Source organism: Drosophila persimilis, unplaced genomic scaffold (assembly GCF_003286085.1).
Source record: "Drosophila persimilis strain 14011-0111.01,24,50 unplaced genomic scaffold, DperRS2 tig00000002-arrow-pilon, whole genome shotgun sequence".
In the NCBI taxonomy this organism is placed as follows: domain Eukaryota; kingdom Metazoa; phylum Arthropoda; class Insecta; order Diptera; family Drosophilidae; genus Drosophila; species Drosophila persimilis.
In genome coordinates, this window is record NW_020825289.1 from 11,908,013 (window position 1) to 11,925,367 (window position 17,355).

The 17,355-nt window shown below is 41.4% G+C and overlaps 3 protein-coding genes across 10 annotated transcripts; all 3 read left to right on the forward strand.

The window, feature by feature from the left end:
* Nucleotides 1-316: 316 nt before the first annotated feature.
* Nucleotides 317-3,202, forward strand: LOC6602125 (bridging integrator 2). Its single transcript, XM_026984926.1, has 8 exons — nucleotides 317-371; nucleotides 442-584; nucleotides 715-819; nucleotides 883-1,053; nucleotides 1,117-1,198; nucleotides 1,300-1,425; nucleotides 2,499-2,981; nucleotides 3,162-3,202. The coding sequence occupies exons 1-8, from the start codon at nucleotides 317-319 to the stop codon at nucleotides 3,200-3,202; spliced, it is 1,206 nt and encodes a 401-aa protein (XP_026840727.1).
* Nucleotides 3,203-7,505: 4,303 nt separating this feature from the next.
* On the forward strand, nucleotides 7,506-9,186 carry LOC113565238. The gene is made up of 2 exons (XM_026986948.1): nucleotides 7,506-7,590; nucleotides 8,399-9,186. The coding sequence occupies exons 1-2, from the start codon at nucleotides 7,586-7,588 to the stop codon at nucleotides 8,487-8,489; spliced, it is 96 nt and encodes a 31-aa protein (XP_026842749.1). The 5' UTR covers nucleotides 7,506-7,585; the 3' UTR covers nucleotides 8,490-9,186.
* LOC6602124 (G protein alpha q subunit) lies at nucleotides 9,015-16,582 on the forward strand. 8 transcript variants are annotated; one of them, XM_026986946.1, is made up of 10 exons: nucleotides 9,018-9,242; nucleotides 10,871-11,600; nucleotides 11,888-12,072; nucleotides 12,132-12,286; nucleotides 12,429-12,557; nucleotides 12,879-13,007; nucleotides 13,293-13,422; nucleotides 13,496-13,649; nucleotides 14,017-14,124; nucleotides 14,374-14,634. In XM_026986946.1, exons 2-10 carry the CDS (start codon nucleotides 11,483-11,485, stop codon nucleotides 14,454-14,456), a joined length of 1,191 nt encoding a protein of 396 aa, XP_026842747.1. In that variant the 5' UTR covers nucleotides 9,018-9,242; nucleotides 10,871-11,482; the 3' UTR covers nucleotides 14,457-14,634. The 8 variants fall into 8 exon arrangements, with proteins under 8 accessions (XP_026842742.1, XP_026842746.1, XP_026842747.1 ...); XM_026986945.1 differs by lacking the exons at nucleotides 12,879-13,007; nucleotides 14,374-14,634 and adding an exon at nucleotides 14,739-16,582 and having other exon boundaries at nucleotides 9,016-9,242; XM_026986943.1 differs by lacking the exons at nucleotides 12,429-12,557; nucleotides 14,374-14,634 and adding an exon at nucleotides 14,739-16,582 and having other exon boundaries at nucleotides 9,020-9,242.
* Nucleotides 16,583-17,355: the final 773 nt, after the last annotated feature.

The window sequence follows — 17,355 nt, forward strand, 5'->3', positions numbered from 1 at the left end:
AAGGAGCACGAATTTATATTTAAATTTGAATTAACTGCTTAGCAGCACTGCTTTTCATAATTATCCCATGCTTATCGGTACCGCTTTACATAACTGGTCCCATCTTTTCTTCCGTACCGTAAACTGCTTGATAAGTGGTGGAATTTTTTTACTTAATTTTCAACCACAAACAGAGCCTTTCCCTTGTAATTTTGAAACTCTTCTCACAAAGATCTCTTGTAATCCCTTGTTACAGATTCTACAAAACTTGGGAAAAGTGGATCGGACTGCAGATGAAATCTTCGACGACCACTTGAACAACTTCAATCGCCAACAAATGAGCGCCAACAGATTACAGAAGGAATTCAACAATTATATAAGATGTGTTCGCGGTAAGGCACATTACATGGCCTGTCAGAATCTGTGTTTTTCAACAATCTTGTATCTTATCTGTTCCGACAGCTGCACAAACCGCCTCCAAGTCCCTGATGGATGCCGTGTGCGAGATCTACGAGCCACAGTGGAGCGGCTACGAAGCCCTGCAAGCACAGACTGGCGCCTCGGACAGCTTGTGGGCGGACTTTGCACATAAACTGGGGGACCAAGTGCTCATACCACTCAATACATACACCGGACAATTTCCCGAAATGAAGGCAAGCCCTGGCGAAGATTTCTCAGCCAAAGGAAGGAGATCATACTAATGTTTATGCTAATGTATTGCTTGTATCGCTGCAGAAAAAAGTTGAGAAGCGCAACCGAAAGCTGATTGACTACGATGGCCAGCGCCATTCGTTCCAAAATCTCCAGGCCAATGCCAACAAACGCAAAGACGACGTCAAGGTGGGTAGAGAGTGATCCTGTGATCTGTGCTCTTGGCTCTTGGCTAACATTCTGTTAATTTAGCTGACCAAGGGACGCGAACAGCTGGAGGAGGCCCGACGCACCTACGAGATCCTCAACACGGAACTGCACGACGAGCTGCCCGCCCTGTACGACTCGAGAATACTGTTTCTGGTGACCAACTTGCAGACGCTCTTCGCCACCGAGCAGGTCTTCCACAACGAAACGTCCAAGGTGCGCCCCAGAGCCAATAGAATTGCAGAAAAGCACTTAAATCTCTCTGTTGTACCTCTCCAGATATACTCGGAGCTGGAGGCGATTGTTGACAAACTGGCCACAGAATCGCAGCGCGGCTCTAACACGCTCCGCAAACAGACAAGTAAGTTGTACTGTACATACAAGTGTGTACATATAGCCGCCGTCATATGGCTGATGCTGATGCTGACTCCCCTGACTCCCCTACTCTCCGCTCGCACACAGGCAATGCCATCAAGACGTCGAGTCCAGTGCAGTCGCCGGTTAACAAGCTGAACAACGCCAGCATCAACAGCACCAACTACCAGAATCAAATTACCACAAACGGGGGCTCCAGTCTGGCGAACAGCCGTAAGTACAGCCCCCTCCTCAGGGGTGTTGTCCCTCTCTTACGCCCACTCTGGCTCTCTGTCTATCTCTGATCCTTAATTATTCTCTGTTACTTATTGAATTATGTTTGTTTCTTTACCCTTTTCGTTATCCTATTCTTTTGCTAAAAACGAACAAATAATTATAATTATAAATTGCTCGAAACTGTACAAAAAAAATCTCATTGCAAAACCAAATCCAAACCCCTCCCCTTTAAAGAATAACTTTATTTCGGATACTATAAGAAACAGAGCTCAATATAATACACAACATATAGAAAGAATATTTGCATATCCCGCACTGTATAGTCTCTATGGTCTATGAATGATGATGATTTCGCTGTAGTTTTGGCAATTTATAAGATATATGTATTTGTTTTTACTTTGTTTCAAATTTAATTGGCAACTAATTCTGTTAACTTTTTCGTTCTAAAGTTGAGTTTTAAACTAAAAACATTTTGGCATTGCGAGAACATTCCATTTATAGACGATCTCCCGATTGTAAATAAAAACAAAATTTTTGGCAGCGGCGGCCTGGGCTAGACCTAATCTGTACCATATAAAAATACTATAGCCTGTAAGGTCCGGTCCCCCAATCTCCCCAATGGATCCGAGAGCAGAAGACATGCCATTGTATTTACATGTGTGTGTGGGATGGGCTGGTCCAGGCTGTGGACTGTGGACTGGGGACTGGGGACCGTGGTCAAATGGAATGTTGCATGTTCTTGTCGAAATTGAAATGTCACTTAACGCCCTTTAACCTGCATGTCCTGAGTTATATTTGATTTATTTTCTCTCTTTTTATTTGATCTTTTGTTTGGAATGATGCTCTCCTCTCTAACCACAAAAAACAAACACCAATTGAATGAAATAATACAATCGAATCGAATGCATTCAAACACCAAAATCAATTCAACAACAACATCGAACGTATAAAAATGCAATCAAAATGAAACCACACAAAAAACACGATAAATATAAACTATACAAATGTAGCAACATCCACGAGCTCGTCCCTGCAAGAGCCGAGATTTGATTCCATTTCTTCAACACCAGAACCGACGCCGGAGTCGCCGTCGCCGCCGCCAAATTTAAAGCAGCGCATCAGTAGCAGCCCAGTGCCAAGCAGTCCAACGCCGGCGGATGGGGTAAATGGTGCGACGACCATAAGCAGCGCCCAAGCAATGGACATTGCCGAGCTAAGCAGTCCGAATGCCAACACGAAGATCACAACCACCACACAGACAACGACAGTGACAAAGGCAGAGGAACAAAAAGCAGCAGGAGAGGGAGCAGCAGAATCAGCAGCAGCACCCATCCAGGTGAACGGTAATGGCAACAACAATCAATCCCCGGCAAGCAGTGCCAGTGCACAGGCAAAGGAAAAGGAAAACATCAGCAGCAGCACTGCCAGTGGCGGGGGCGGTGGAGGCAAGCATCCCAAAGAGCTGCCCACAACAACAACGAATGCCGAAGCAGCGGCCGAGGCGGCCGCCAATAACGGCAACTCAATCGAGGAGCACAAGCAGAAGAAATTAGGTAATACAGCGATAGGAATCACCACTACTACTACCACCAAGCACTTAGTTACATCAACAGATACAGATAAAGATACAGATACCGTTACAAATACAAGTAGAAGTACAGTCAGCAATCAGATCAGTAGGCAATTAGTTCATAGACAAACCGTTAATAATGCTAATAAGAATCCGTTCGAAGAGGACGATGAGTGCATCTACGAGGTTCCCAATGGTGAGTAAACCTCAATACGAGTCCACTGGGTCCACTGTCTCTCTAGCTCCTAGCTCTCTCTCTCTCTCTCTTAATCTCTCTGTGTAAATCTTTGTCACTATCTCTCTGCATCCCCCACTTATAAGTACGCTGTGCGCCGTGTCGTCTCGTCAGAGAACTAACTGGGATCAGACCCCAAACTCAAAAGGGTCAGGGTCAGCCTCAGGCTCGGGCCTGTCTAATTTTGTTGTCAACTAAAGCCGTAGATTCCCATTGCGCGGAGCACTTTATATTGTATTGTATTGTAATGTTTGGTGTGTGGCATGCTGCAAGGGGCATCCACTCTAGCAGGCTCTATCGAACCCACTCATCTGACATTGACATTGGCGGTCATCTCTGTTCTCATCCCACGGCTTGCAAACTTATCTCTGTTCTCATTTGGGCTTAGTTTTAATGTCGTATTAATTGGGTGGGAGTGGAGAACGCTACGCTACTGGTTACAGGTGTCCTTCATCACGTATGTAGGCTATTCTTACTATTATTATTGATTTATCCAGCTCAACCACCCACTCTCGATTCACGATCAAACACCAATCAATTCCATCCATCCATAATGTCATTCATTAATCGCTTGCACGTACGCTGCTTCAATCGTTGGTTTATTCCCCGCGCTGAAACCCACTGACCCCCTCCTGGACACAGAGCCCTGACCACTAACTCCACGAGGAATACTAACCCCGTTTGGCCAAGATTGCAACTTTGTTGTTCCGCTGCGTGCGTTTTTGTCTACTAAACAGAGCTGTGCTATGCCACCATTGATGTACACTATGTGCGGAATGTACTTGAGCACGGGTCCTAAACTAAACCAGAACCGCACTTCTCTTTCCACACAGATGCCAACACGGCTGACTTACCGGCCGGCGTGCTCTACCGAGTGAAGGCCACCTACGGCTACGTGAAGGAGGATGTGGACGAGCTGAGCTTCGAGATTGGGGACACCATTCGCGTGATCGAGTACGATGATCCCGAGGATCAGGTAAAGTTAATGCAGTTGAACTCCCTTCTGGGTCGTCCTGTCCTGTCTTGTCTTTGAGCTAGTTTCCCCCTCCCCGCTTGTGGCAGATGGACACACTTCTTGTCTTTATTGAGTGCAGTTTTTCCTTACCAATTTACAGGAGGAGGGCTGGCTAATGGGTCAGAAGGAGGGCACCAGCGAGAAGGGCCTCTTCCCCGCCAACTTCACACGCCCCATCTGAGCGGAGGTGGACGACCGGAGCCGTAGCTGAGAACCAATCCACCAAACAGCCACACAAACTGCAGTCCCCACGCCACCACACCCCACCCAACATTTTGTTAAACCATAAATATCTACAAAACGGAAATCCCAATCCAAACTTTTGGCCAAACTTTCATTATTAAAATTGTCTTGTTCTGTGAAACGCATTCTTTCGATTAGCAATCCGTCGATTGTTAGATCAGTGCTTCCAGTTATTATTAATTATTATTGTTGAACGCCATGGCAGACCACACCACACCACGCAAAGGAATATCGAAGCGAATGGCATTAAAACACACACCACACTTTGAGGACGTTTCAAATTTTATTTTCTAGTTTTAAGCCTCGGCAAATCTACGTATACATATATTATTTGTTAAAACTACTATTGTGCTCATAATTAATGCGAACAAAGTGTAATAAGTTAAAGGCAACACACACAAATTCAACGCATATCGCTCGAAAGAAAAGAGTAATGTAATTGTTAAAAAAAATTAAGAAACAAAGAAGGAGGCATGGAGGAGAATATAACCTTAACCTGAACATTTTGTATGTGTATTTTGCAAATATGTAGTACGAGTTTTTTATAGTCAATTGTGTGTATCGTGTATCTGGAGTGAATCGGGATGGCCAGTAGAAATTCCCGTCTGTTGACTCCAGGACAGGACTTGGATTTTGATTTGGAAATGGAAATTGTTTTCAAATAGGAACTTGTAATTGTATTTTTTTCTTCATCTTTTTGTTAAACAAACTCGAACTAGCACCAGCTTTATAACACGAGAACAATCCAATAGTCACTAACAGATCGATTCGAGGTTTTATTTTACTTTAATTGATTATAAATCGAATGAATTGCTCGACCCGACACGAAATAATTGTTTAAATTGTGCACACTGTAAAGTTATTATTTAAATTTTATTTAATTAATTTAAACACTTATTTATCGCATGAATATATTGAACAAATGATAATAATTTACAAAAATGCAAATAAAACATAGATTAAACGATGTATTTGGATTTTAAATTTGAACGGAGTGCGGGTAAGCAGTAATTTGCAGCACTGGGAGTTCGGTATTTATTCGGTATTATATCGATGTAGGGCACGATGTAGGTGACCGTATTTGGTTAAAAATGACAGCAGCCTATTTTGTGCGGTAGGTTATCGAATCTTAACTATATAAATCGAAGTGTGACCGTATATATCGGCGCTTTCATGGGCCTTAAATAAAGAAAATAACGGCCAAGACTTATTAAGATTTAAGATTATTAAATGAAATTAATGAAACAATTATTTCGAATAGGCCAATCATGTATAGAATTGATTCATCAATCGTACAAAATTGATTGGGCATGGCTAAATGTTCTATATAGATAGTATTATTCAACGGAACAAAGAATATGAGGAATTTGTCGTTTTTTGAATCGAATTTTATTTCGCCGCAGTTTCGCTTTAGCAACAATGAGTCCCATTCCATACACAATGTTGCGGCAACATTTACTTGAAACCCGTTTTTTGGCAAAAATAAATTACTTACAAGCAATTTAAAGAAGCAATCTTGTAGAAAATGCATTTATCTATGGGATAAAGCTAAGTGGGCAAATCTATATAGCTTTGCAATACCCGATTCGCCGCAGTTTCGCGTTAGCAACAATGAGTCCCATTCCATACACAAATGTTGCTAATTTACCATCAACATTGCAGCTGTTTTTTTGTTGAACTTTTTTGCTTAAACCTTCTTTAGTCAAAATACAATAAAAGCAAGGACTAAAAACTGGCCAGTTAAGTAGAAAATTGATTCCTTTATCGTATAAAATTATGTGGGCATTGATAAAGGCTCGGTTGACAACATTTAAATCCTTGTCGCTCACATTCAAAAAAGTTCGATTTGGCGCGCACCACTCGGTATATTTTTCAAGTGAGACCGTATATTTTGGTGCTGTTCTGAGGGTCATACTGTAGAAATACTGGTTTTCGCCGCGCTCCCATGGTATTTTTGTCAATTTCATCAATCTATTAATTTAATTTTCAGTGTTATACAAAAATCCAATAAATGCAAGTATTTCGAATAGGCCAATCATGTATAGAATTGATTCATCAATCGTACAAAATTGAGTGGGCATGGCTAAATGTTCCATATAGATAGTATTATTCAACGGAACAAAGAATATAAGGAATTGGTCGTTTTTTTTAATTCGCCGCAGTTCGCCGCAAATTCGCTTTAGCAACAATGAGTCTCGTTCCATACACAATGTTGCACATTCCATACACACTGTTGCAGCAACATTTACTTGAAAACCGTTTTTTGGTCAAAATATAATACATTAAGGTAATTAAAAGAAGCAATCTTGTAGAAAATGCATTTATCTATGGGATAAAGCTAAGTGGGCATCTATAGCTTGAAATATAGGCAATACCCGATTCGCCGCAGTTTCGCTATTGCAACAATGAGTCTCATTCCATACACAAACATGTTGCTAATTCCATGCACACATACCCTGGGGGAAAGGGATGTTATAGAATTGTGAATACGTTTGTCTTCCAAGGCTCAGTAGGTATCATGATCGACATAAATATATACAAGATACTAATAATACACATGAATAAGTCAAAAACATATCAATTTGAGAAAAGGTCTTAACAAATCACGTTTCATCTTCATATAAAATTAACAATATAGGGTGTACACAGGCCTATACACGCATCATGTCTTCAAATACCAGCAACATTGCGACTGTTTTTTTGTTGAACTTTTTCGTTTAACCCTTTTTTTACAATAAATACAATAAAAGCAAGGATTAAAAACCATCCAATCTTGTAGAAAATTGATTCATCAATGGGCATAAACTATGTGGGCACGGCTAAAAGTTCTATATAGCTAGTAATATTCAACGGAATATCAAAAACGAGGAATATGTAAAGCAGAACTTGAATTCGTCAGTATATCTACGGTATATTTTCAAAGTAAGACGGTATGTTTCGGTATATATCTGAGGGTCGGACCGTATATCGATAAATCCGCGGTCACACTGCTGTGTGGATTTTGCGTGTGTAAATACTTGAAAAAATTTAAGAAAAACAAGCAAAAAGAGTTTCTGGTCGTGCTTCAACGTTAGCGAACAATGCAAAATCAAATATGTTGTGAGTTTCGCCAAAAATCCGTGGACACACCGACAGCCAGGCAACCAGCAATCGAATCTGGTCTCCGTCTCGACACCACAATTGCCAGTCGGCACAAAAAAACACCCTGAAATCGATTGTGAAGTGCGCTTTAAGTTGAAATGCATGTGCAAGGGCCTGAGCAAACGCCAAATAAAAGTAATGTTAAACAATTGTTGAGCGGATTGGGCAATTTTCGCGTTGCTTTTCCACCAAAATTTTTTCATGTTCGTTTTTGGCCTCGCCCGTCGTCGTCGCTCTGTGTGTATTCGTTTCGCCGATAAAGCAGTTCGCCGCTCTAGGGAGTGCGAGTGAAACAGATATAGCGGTGACAACACTGCAGGGCACTGCTTGTCAGCAAAAAACACCATCGCCACAAAAAAAAAAAAAACCAAAAGTGTTGCAAAAACTCTGTCGTGGGGGTTGGATGGGCGATAATTGAGCGTTTTCGAGTGTTTATACGGGAATATAAAGAAGAAATACAAAAGGCACGTTAAAACTATATGAAATGTGCACCTGCAACGGCGGTGCTGAAAAATTTCAGCCCCTGCCTGACATGAGTTCCCTGTGGGTGTCGATAAGGCAGGGCAGGGCATGATACGATTGTGGGTGGCGCTGATGGGTGGTGGGAGGTCGAACCTCCAGTTCTCGGTTGTGTTTACTTTAACCAATATGATACGATACGACAATTGTACTCGTATTGGCAATGCATTCTAATAATTTCTGCTCTGTTCTTACTCTCTTTTTCGTTTCTCTCACTCTCTCAATCTCACTCTTATTCCACCTGCAGTTCCACTGCATACAGAAAAATAAACAAACACAAGAAGCATAAAGTATGCAGAAAATTAAACACAAAAGGAGCCATTAAGTGTTGCGTGTGAAAGAAATTAACGTTTTTGTGCAGCTCGTCGTCGTCGTCATACAACCTTTCTGTTTCAATAGCACGTACAATGGATATTTGTTGAAACTTTGTTGCATTTACAAACTGGTGTTTAAGAACAACAACAACAACAAGAAAAACAACAGCGACAACCCTCGGAGGCACACGCAAAGCAAAAGAAAGAAAGGAAAAACAAAAAAAATTAATATATACATTTATATAGCATCAAATTTACATTAAGCGCCAAGTCGAGGAGGGGACAAAGAAGAAGTAATTTTTATTGTAGGACAAACGCACCAGTAAAATTAATCAATCAACTACACGTTCCTTAAAACAAATGTTTTCCAAACCGCAAACCAACTAAACGAAATATGCTTTTGAATTAGTTTAAGCAGACAACAGCACAGCACAAAACCAGAACAAGCAAAGCCATAAAAAGCGCAAAAAACCATTTTAATTTAACACCAACAAAAGCCTGTGGAGACGATATATACAAATATATGTCGAGATATATATCACACCATATATACATATTTATATAGGAACCACCACTACCCCGGGTGTCCAAACATAACGACACCGATTAAGTCAAACTGCAGGGAAAACCACAACAAAACACTCAGAGAGCCAGCAAAGGAAAAAATCTATTTTTTGTATTGCTTAGTGCTGGCAAACAAAAAGAAAGGAAGGACAGAACATCGTATTGGAGAATCTCGTCAGATTAAGTGGATTTCTATCTCCGATAAAGAACTGAGTAAGTAGCGCCCCTGCACACATCTACTGCAACCTATTGACATCCCGACCGACCACTTGTTGCCTGAGATGAAAATTGCATGCATCAATCAAGCTCTCAAACATTGATAGAATTTCCCAAACGCACTGTACACATATATGTTTTATATGTGCTATATGGTTAACTTTTGATAAGCGGCTGCAACAGTGCAGGGCGCAATGTAATTATAGTCGCAATGAGTAACTTTATGGCATTTCCGCGTCTGGAGGAAGTTCTCCCAGATCTGACCAGATCCACGAAGGCGACAACAGTAGCCTAGCCGCAGAAGTCATATCGAGATTAAGAAGACAAATGGAAAGATAGTTAGTATCCCCTTATCATATGCATATAAGAAAAAGATAAGAACGTACCCCCGTCCAGCTGGTGGCATGATACCTATATCTAGCAAACTATTGTTAGAAAAAGCTCCTATGTGCCAATTCTCGGTCCCGTCCCCCAGACGTGCCCCTGGCCATGGCCCTGCGAATGCCCCTGCCCCTGCCCCTGAATCACCAGCTACTGCTAATTAGATTTTCTAGCTTTGCTCAGTGGCAAGTGTTTCTTTTTCTTTTTCTTGTTCCTTTTTCCATTTCCATCAATAACCTTATCCCGGGTAGAGGAGCCGCCTGCTATTACTCCTCCTGGCATCCAGAGGTGGCTCCTATTTGCCGGCAGGGCAGCTACTTCAAAGCTTTCCCTGATTCCCTCTGCAGTCGCCTCGGGCTGGGTATTCCATCGATATTTTGTAGTTTTCCGTCTGAAAGCCTTCCCATTTCCATCCTACATATGCATTTGCGCCACCAATTGGATTAGCTAGCACTCGATACGGGAAGCGGCTGCAGCGGCAACGGCAGTGGCAGTGGCAGCAGAGAGGAAATAGCGCCAGTGACCTAGGAATGGGTGACGCATTGGGCTCCGGACTCCGGTCTCTTGAAAACTATCTTCACGAACGAAGAGGTTTCAAAAATGTCCCCATCAAATAGCTTTAAGAACACGTAAATATTAGGCCCCGAGTCGAGTCGAATATGGTTCACCCGGATGGGGAACACTCTCGTGAACTTGTGACTGCGCGAAGCCATAGATTTTCCAAAATCAGCTTTCTCGCATTGAACTTGGGCTGGACGCATCGCATCGCATCGTGGCCAGGCCGGACCCGGCCACTTCCCAATCTGTTGGCCATTGCCCACCTGTGTGTGTGTTTGTGTGTGGCGATTAGCAGGGGGAATGGCAACGGTAGATGGCTGGCACGGCTCTTGTTCATGGTGCATGCGCGCAGAGAGGGCCAGGCCAGGCCCAGACCCAGACCCAGACCCACAGCCAAAGCCAATGCCAATGCCATGGCCAGTGGCATACACCCGCCATCGCCGTTGCCATTGCCATTGCCGTTGCCGTTGCCGTTTCCGTCGCTGTCGTCGTCGTCAGTTTGTGAGGAGGCAAATATGAAATGTTAATTGCCAATACTGGACACAACGCGGCGAACTCTCGGTGAGCTAACAAGTGTGTTAGGTCGGTCTGTAGGGCCCATATATGCCATATATATATAGATAGTTATGTGTGCTCGTTTATATAATGGAATTCTAAATCAAAGTGTCTTCTTGCACCACCCGCAGATGTTCTTGGATCGCTGGACTACAAGGGGAACCAATCGTCGTGTCATTCGTCATTCGTGCATCAGTCATAGTCGGAGACAGAGTCACAGAGTCTGGATTCTGGAGTCTGGAGTCTGGAGTCTGGTCAAGGAATTTAGTGTAAAGCCTATAAGAATAAGCCTTCCCATCGAGGGAAACAAAAGTGAAAGTGAGAGGGAAAGTAAGCAATAGCCAAAGAGAGCCTGTCGAGAGTGGATTGTGGCAGCGGGAGGATCAGAGAGTGAGCAACGCCAAAGTACAAATGCATAAATCGAAACTGAATCTATAACTTAGAACCGCGTATCAAGCAATTCCCCTGGATGCATACGTATAATCCCAGGACACAAGCACCAATCAAATCCAATTTAGAAGCAGCAACAGCAGCCGCCTCAGCCTCAACAGATCCCCCAAACAATTAGATTAGCCAACAGCAGAGAGATAGATAGACGGGCAGAGACAGCGACAGCGACAGGCAAGCCAGAGCTCTGTAGCCAGCAGCTCCTCCTCGTCATCATCCTCATCCAATTTTGCAAGCGTAACGGAGAGTCGACGTAGTGGCTGCAGCACGCGTAAGCGTCCATAAATCTAGTTAGCATGGAGTGCTGTTTATCGGAAGAGGCAAAGGAACAAAAGCGCATCAATCAGGAAATCGAGAAGCAGTTGCGCCGCGACAAGCGAGATGCGCGACGGGAACTTAAATTGCTGTTGCTTGGTAAGTACCCCGCCCCTGTGCAGTACCCCCGCAGGACCCTGCCAGGATGTGTTCGAGTGCACAGGATGTAGATGTAGACCCGCGACATGTGTGCTATAGCATTTTGATTGCACTTAGCTTGGTTTAATGCAATTGAACTACCGCTAATTGCAAGAGAGTGCCCTTTGCACCGTGAGCAGAACAAAATCGAAGCCCCACAACAGCCCCCCTCTACCACTTTTGGAACAATCCGGTTCAAAACTAAAAATATAATTTAACATAATGTGATGGCCTCCCCCCATTTGTAGGCACGGGCGAGTCCGGCAAGTCAACGTTCATCAAACAGATGCGTATTATCCATGGCAGCGGCTACTCGGACGAGGACAAGCGTGGATACATCAAACTGGTGTTCCAGAACATATTCATGGCCATGCAGTCGATGATCAAGGCCATGGACATGCTAAAGATCTCCTATGGCGTTGGAGAGCATAGCGTAAGTTCCTCCATCCATTCACCCAAAGAATCGCTTTACATATTTTGGAACTTCAACAGGAACTGGCCGATCTGGTGATGAGCATTGACTACGAAACAGTTACCACATTCGAGGATCCATTTTTGAACGCCATCAAAACGCTATGGGCCGATGCCGGCATTCAGGAGTGCTACGACCGTCGTAGAGAATACCAATTGACAGATTCAGCCAAATAGTGAGTTACTCGAAGGGAGAAGCGGCCCAACCATGACAGCACAACACAACACAACACAACTCTCGAACACTGAGACTACCACAACCTACAGAACTCTGCATAAACTGTTTTACTAAAAATGATCTCATTTCTGTACACATAGTTATCTGATGGATCTCGACCGTGTGGCTCAACCTGCTTATTTACCCACTGAGCAAGACATTTTGAGAGTTCGTGTGCCGACAACGGGGATCATTGAGTATCCCTTTGACTTAGAAGAAATCAGATTTAGGTAGATACCATCAATATGTACACATCTGTATGTTCCTTGCATGGCATATGATCCTGATCCTGATCCTGTTTGTGTTCTGTGATCTGATCTGTTTCTTTGGTTACTACTTTCTCTTAATATCACTAATTGTTTCGATTAACTAACAAATTGAGATTCTTTTCGAGTTAGAGTACTTTCTTGAAGGGATTAGCCAGGGGTTTTTAACATTTCGCAGCTGTACCTTAGAGAACTGGGACTGACTACGTACGGATTTTGATATCAGTTTGGTTTTTGTTTGTTTTTGAAATGATTTGATTGTGTGCCAATTCCTTCCTTACTTAGCTACTTAAGCGACATAGAGCGCATTTCACAGCCCGACTACCTGGCCACTGAGCAGGATATTCTGCGTGCTCGTGTGCCGACCACTGGCATTCTAGAGTACCCATTCGATTTGGATGGCATTGTGTTTAGGTATCTATTCCACGTATCTATGATCTATCTATGACTGTATTGACCAGGCTAGAGCTAGAGCCGTAGCTGAAACACGGCTAGAACAAGAAGTATTAGAATATATGTATTTGGTAGCGTAGTAATTTGGTATACTTAAATTTATTTGTCTATAGCTTGCGGCTTACTAATGCTTGTTTATTTCGCTGTGAATTGTAGTGCAGATTTTTCCTCTTTCTTTTATTTACCTATGCCAACTATGCTAATATGACTCCTATCTTATACTCCCCTCCCCGATATGTTATACAGAATGGTGGACGTGGGTGGTCAGCGATCGGAGAGAAGAAAGTGGATTCATTGCTTTGAGAATGTGACATCAATCATATTTTTGGTGGCGCTATCGGAATACGATCAGATCTTGTTTGAATCTGATAACGAGGTATGGCATTGCATCTCCTGAACATTTTCGAAATGAAAGATTATTCTCTTCCTCTTTTCCCCTTTTTTTGCAGAACCGAATGGAGGAGTCAAAAGCTTTATTTAGAACTATTATTACGTACCCTTGGTTCCAGAATTCATCAGTTATTCTTTTCCTGAACAAGAAGGACTTGTTGGAGGAGAAAATAATGTATTCGCATTTGGTAGACTACTTTCCCGAATACGATGGTAAGTGTGCCATTGAACGGATCTCTTATCCCATAACTCTGTACGATTTATATGTGGCAACACACGCACCTCACGCAACCAGGTCCGAAGCAGGATCATGCTGCGGCCAAGCAGTTTGTATTGAAAAAGTATTTGGACGCCAATCCAGATCCTGAACGGCAATGCTATTCGCATTTCACAACGGCCACAGGTTGACGACGTTACATTTGAACTCTTGAGCTATCTATATGCTTCTCCCCAGCAAAAATTTCACAACATTATCTGTAGAATCTATGCACTATATATACGCTATCTGTATTGCTAGTTTTGTAGTCTTGCGCTAGATATAACACATCGAAACATCTTCTTTGGCTTATTTTCTGAACAGGTCCACAGCGAGATGCAATCGCGGCACGCGAATTCATACTGCGAATGTTTGTAGACTTAAATCCAGATTCCGAAAAGATTATCTATTCTCATTTCACCTGTGCTACAGGTAAGTGCAGCGAACGTGGGTTGCTTGGGGTGGGCTTTGGAGTGTATGTGCGTGTGAGTCTCATTTTCAGCCTGGAGAGTGTCAGAACTAACTAAGGGCAGAGGTAGAGGTAAAGGTAAAGGTAAAAGTAATCGCCCTTCATAATTTGCATTCGCTTCTGCTGCTACTGCGGAGTATCGCTAGTCAATATTTGAGAGTCAGAGCAGATTGAATTATAACCGAATGCAATTCCTCTATTGGAACACACAGATACCGAAAACATCAAGCTTGTGTTCTGTGCTGTCAAAGATACAATTATGCAAAATGCACTCAAGGAGTTCAATTTGGGTTAAACAATCGCCTGCACCGGATGGAGGACAGGATGCCACGATGGCAGGATGGCAGAATGGCAGAATGGCAGGATTGCAGGATGAGCCGCAATGCAAATGAATATTTGATTTATAATTGTATTTTGAATTTGATTTGAAAGTCCCTTAATAAAAATTCGTATTTATGCGTTATTGATGTCCATTCTGGAATGTCTGTATATACTAATCTTGTGCTGGATCCCCCAAAAGTTCCTAAGGATTATCCAATTTACTAATCTTCTCTTTTGATTTCTTTACTTCGTTTAGATACTGAAAACATAAGGTTTGTGTTTGCAGCTGTTAAGGACACCATTCTGCAATCGAACCTTAAGGAATACAATTTGGTCTAAACTGGATTTGGACCAGTAAACTATTTTTGTGATTTTTACTATATATATATATATATATATATTTATGTATATATGCAAGCACACACCCACGCAAACCACACACACCCAAAAAAAAAACAAAAACAATGTATATGTATATAAATATATACATTCATAATTCCTTTTTCGCATATTAATTAAACACAAAACAAAAAGAAATAAAATAAAAGAAAAGAAAGCGTGAGTACGTGAGAGCGGTGCAGTACGACCCAAGAAAGTTTCGAAAAAATTGTAACACCAGGAACCGAGAAATTGTAGCATAAATAGAGAACAGCAACAGCAACAGCAACAACATAAAAACAGCTACTGCAACTTGCAAAACAAATTGATGTTTATTGAGAGAAATGAATTATGTATAACACAAAATCTGATACAAGTACTAATAATATTTAAACAAATTTATTACTATAGAAGAAACTTTTGTAATAAAAACCGAAGCAAGAATAAAAACCAAAATTAAGAAACTTACATTTAATCAAAATGCTTAGATCGGAACCACAAACGGAAACAAACAAACAACAACATTTTGTCGTACTGAAAGCATAACAAAACAAGCAAAAACATTTACTGAAGAAACTGCAAGCAAAAAACAAAATTTAACCTTAACAACATGCAAGAACTTTTGAATAAAAAACCCCCCGAATAAATATATAGAGTATATATGCATATATACCACGAAGAATATATATATATATATATATATGTTTGGGTGTTTCTCATAACAGTTTGAAGAAGGCATATATGCATATAAGGAGTGTAAAAATATACATACATACATCCAGATAATACATGCTAAGAGGAAGAGGAAGAGAAAGAAACAAAACAAAATCATACATAATACTGTATTTTGTACTAGGCTAAACCGTAAAGTAAATATTGCAACAATTGTTTACAGACATACAAACATATTTATACGTGCATACAAAACAAACATAATACATATATAGCACACGAATGCATATGTAACAATTTATAAACCTATTAATTTGCATTTTGGGAATCAACCACCCCCCGCTCATTGCATTGCATTGCATTGTAATATCTATGATATGTTTCGTAGTAATACCAATAGAAAAACAAACAGAAACGAAAACGAAAAACAAATAACAAAAGATAGGGAAACAAATTTGTAAAGAATGAATGAGAAGGAGAGCCATCTGCATGAAGCGCACACCTTACATCCTAATTAATATTAACACGTGTCTGTGAAATTGTCGATAAACCCCCTCCCTCCCCGGGAAGCAGCCATCCGTGCAGCACCATCCGTGCAACTTATTGATATTCAATCAAACGCCAGGTCCACTTGCAATCCAGTCAAACGCGTCGTTCATTGATCGAAGAGCACTCCTGTCTGAGATGACGGCCTCTGGCTCTCACGTACCTTTGTTGCCATCAAAATTTCAGTCGAGCCATGTTGCTATATATATACGATATATACGATGCTTATGTAAAAATAAAAAAACAACAGTGAAACGATAGCTTGATTTTGGTACGTTCTATGATAATAATAATTTTGATAATCGTTTGCTATTTTATAGATCTAATTAATGTATGCAACGGCGGACGCACTTGCCGGCCGATCCCACAGGCGGCCAGGGGCGTTCGCAGTTTTGTTTTTGTTTTTATAATTTAGTTAATTTAATGTATACAAAGATAAACGATAAACATGATTAGTAACAAAGTGACGCACACCTACAGAATAAACAAAAACATCAAACATTAGCAACAACAAACTATTTATGTAAAAATCCAAATAAACACACAATTTTACTCTAATCAAAAACACACACAAACAAAAGAAACCAACAATTGAAACGTACATACTATATATGTAAAATAAATATGATGCAAAATGTTGTTTCTCATCATTTTATCACATTTACTTTCTTAAACCAAGATTCGAATGCCCCAAAGCCGTAGCAAACGAATCAGTTGCAGTTTATTTTAGACGGAGCCAAAGAGCGTATTGTGTTTGATCTGGATAGCTCGCATATATCTGAGCTCTGCGATCTGAGCGTAGGTTGGACATGGGGACAACAGGGGAGCCTACAGCTTAACCGTTAATCCGAACCGAATCCCAGATGCATCTTAGTTTAAGTACGATCCAACAGTGTGTTGTATAAAGCTTTAATCCGCGTAACCACGTCTAGTAAAAGTAAACACGTAAACGTAAAGTTATTGAACCATTTTTATGATTAATAATTGATTAGCTTTTAAAAAGCTTCGATAAGTCAGTGTGTATTTTAACATAGCAGAGCATATACATAATTAAGTGTTGTCCGGCAAGCATATACTCGAACCCGAATTCTTATAGCCCAATCGGAGTAGGTTTTTGAGGCAGCGCCAGCTTTGGCTTTTCCGGACATTTCGCCTGTGCATTATCTTACATACACACGCGCATGCACACCACACACACACTATACACACACACACACACACATATATATAGTTTTCCGTCCAAAGAATGGCATCAGCAGCGAGAAGACAAAGTCTCC

Bases quoted from the DNA above. Each gene is read 5' to 3' on its own strand.
- LOC6602124 (XM_026986946.1), top strand. From the start codon at position 11,483: ATGGAGTGCTGTTTATCGGAAGAGGCAAAGGAACAAAAGCGCATCAAT. The intron at 11,601-11,887 runs GTAAGTACCCCG...CCCCATTTGTAG, and splicing joins ACTTAAATTGCTGTTGCTTG to GCACGGGCGAGTCCGGCAAG. The intron at 13,650-14,016 runs GTAAGTGTGCCA...TTTTCTGAACAG, and splicing joins CTACTTTCCCGAATACGATG to GTCCACAGCGAGATGCAATC.
- LOC6602125 (XM_026984926.1), top strand. From the start codon at position 317: ATGAGCGCCAACAGATTACAGAAGGAATTCAACAATTATATAAGATGT. The intron at 1,054-1,116 runs GTGCGCCCCAGA...GTACCTCTCCAG, and splicing joins TCCACAACGAAACGTCCAAG to ATATACTCGGAGCTGGAGGC. The intron at 2,982-3,161 runs GTAATACAGCGA...ATCCGTTCGAAG, and splicing joins GCACAAGCAGAAGAAATTAG to AGGACGATGAGTGCATCTAC.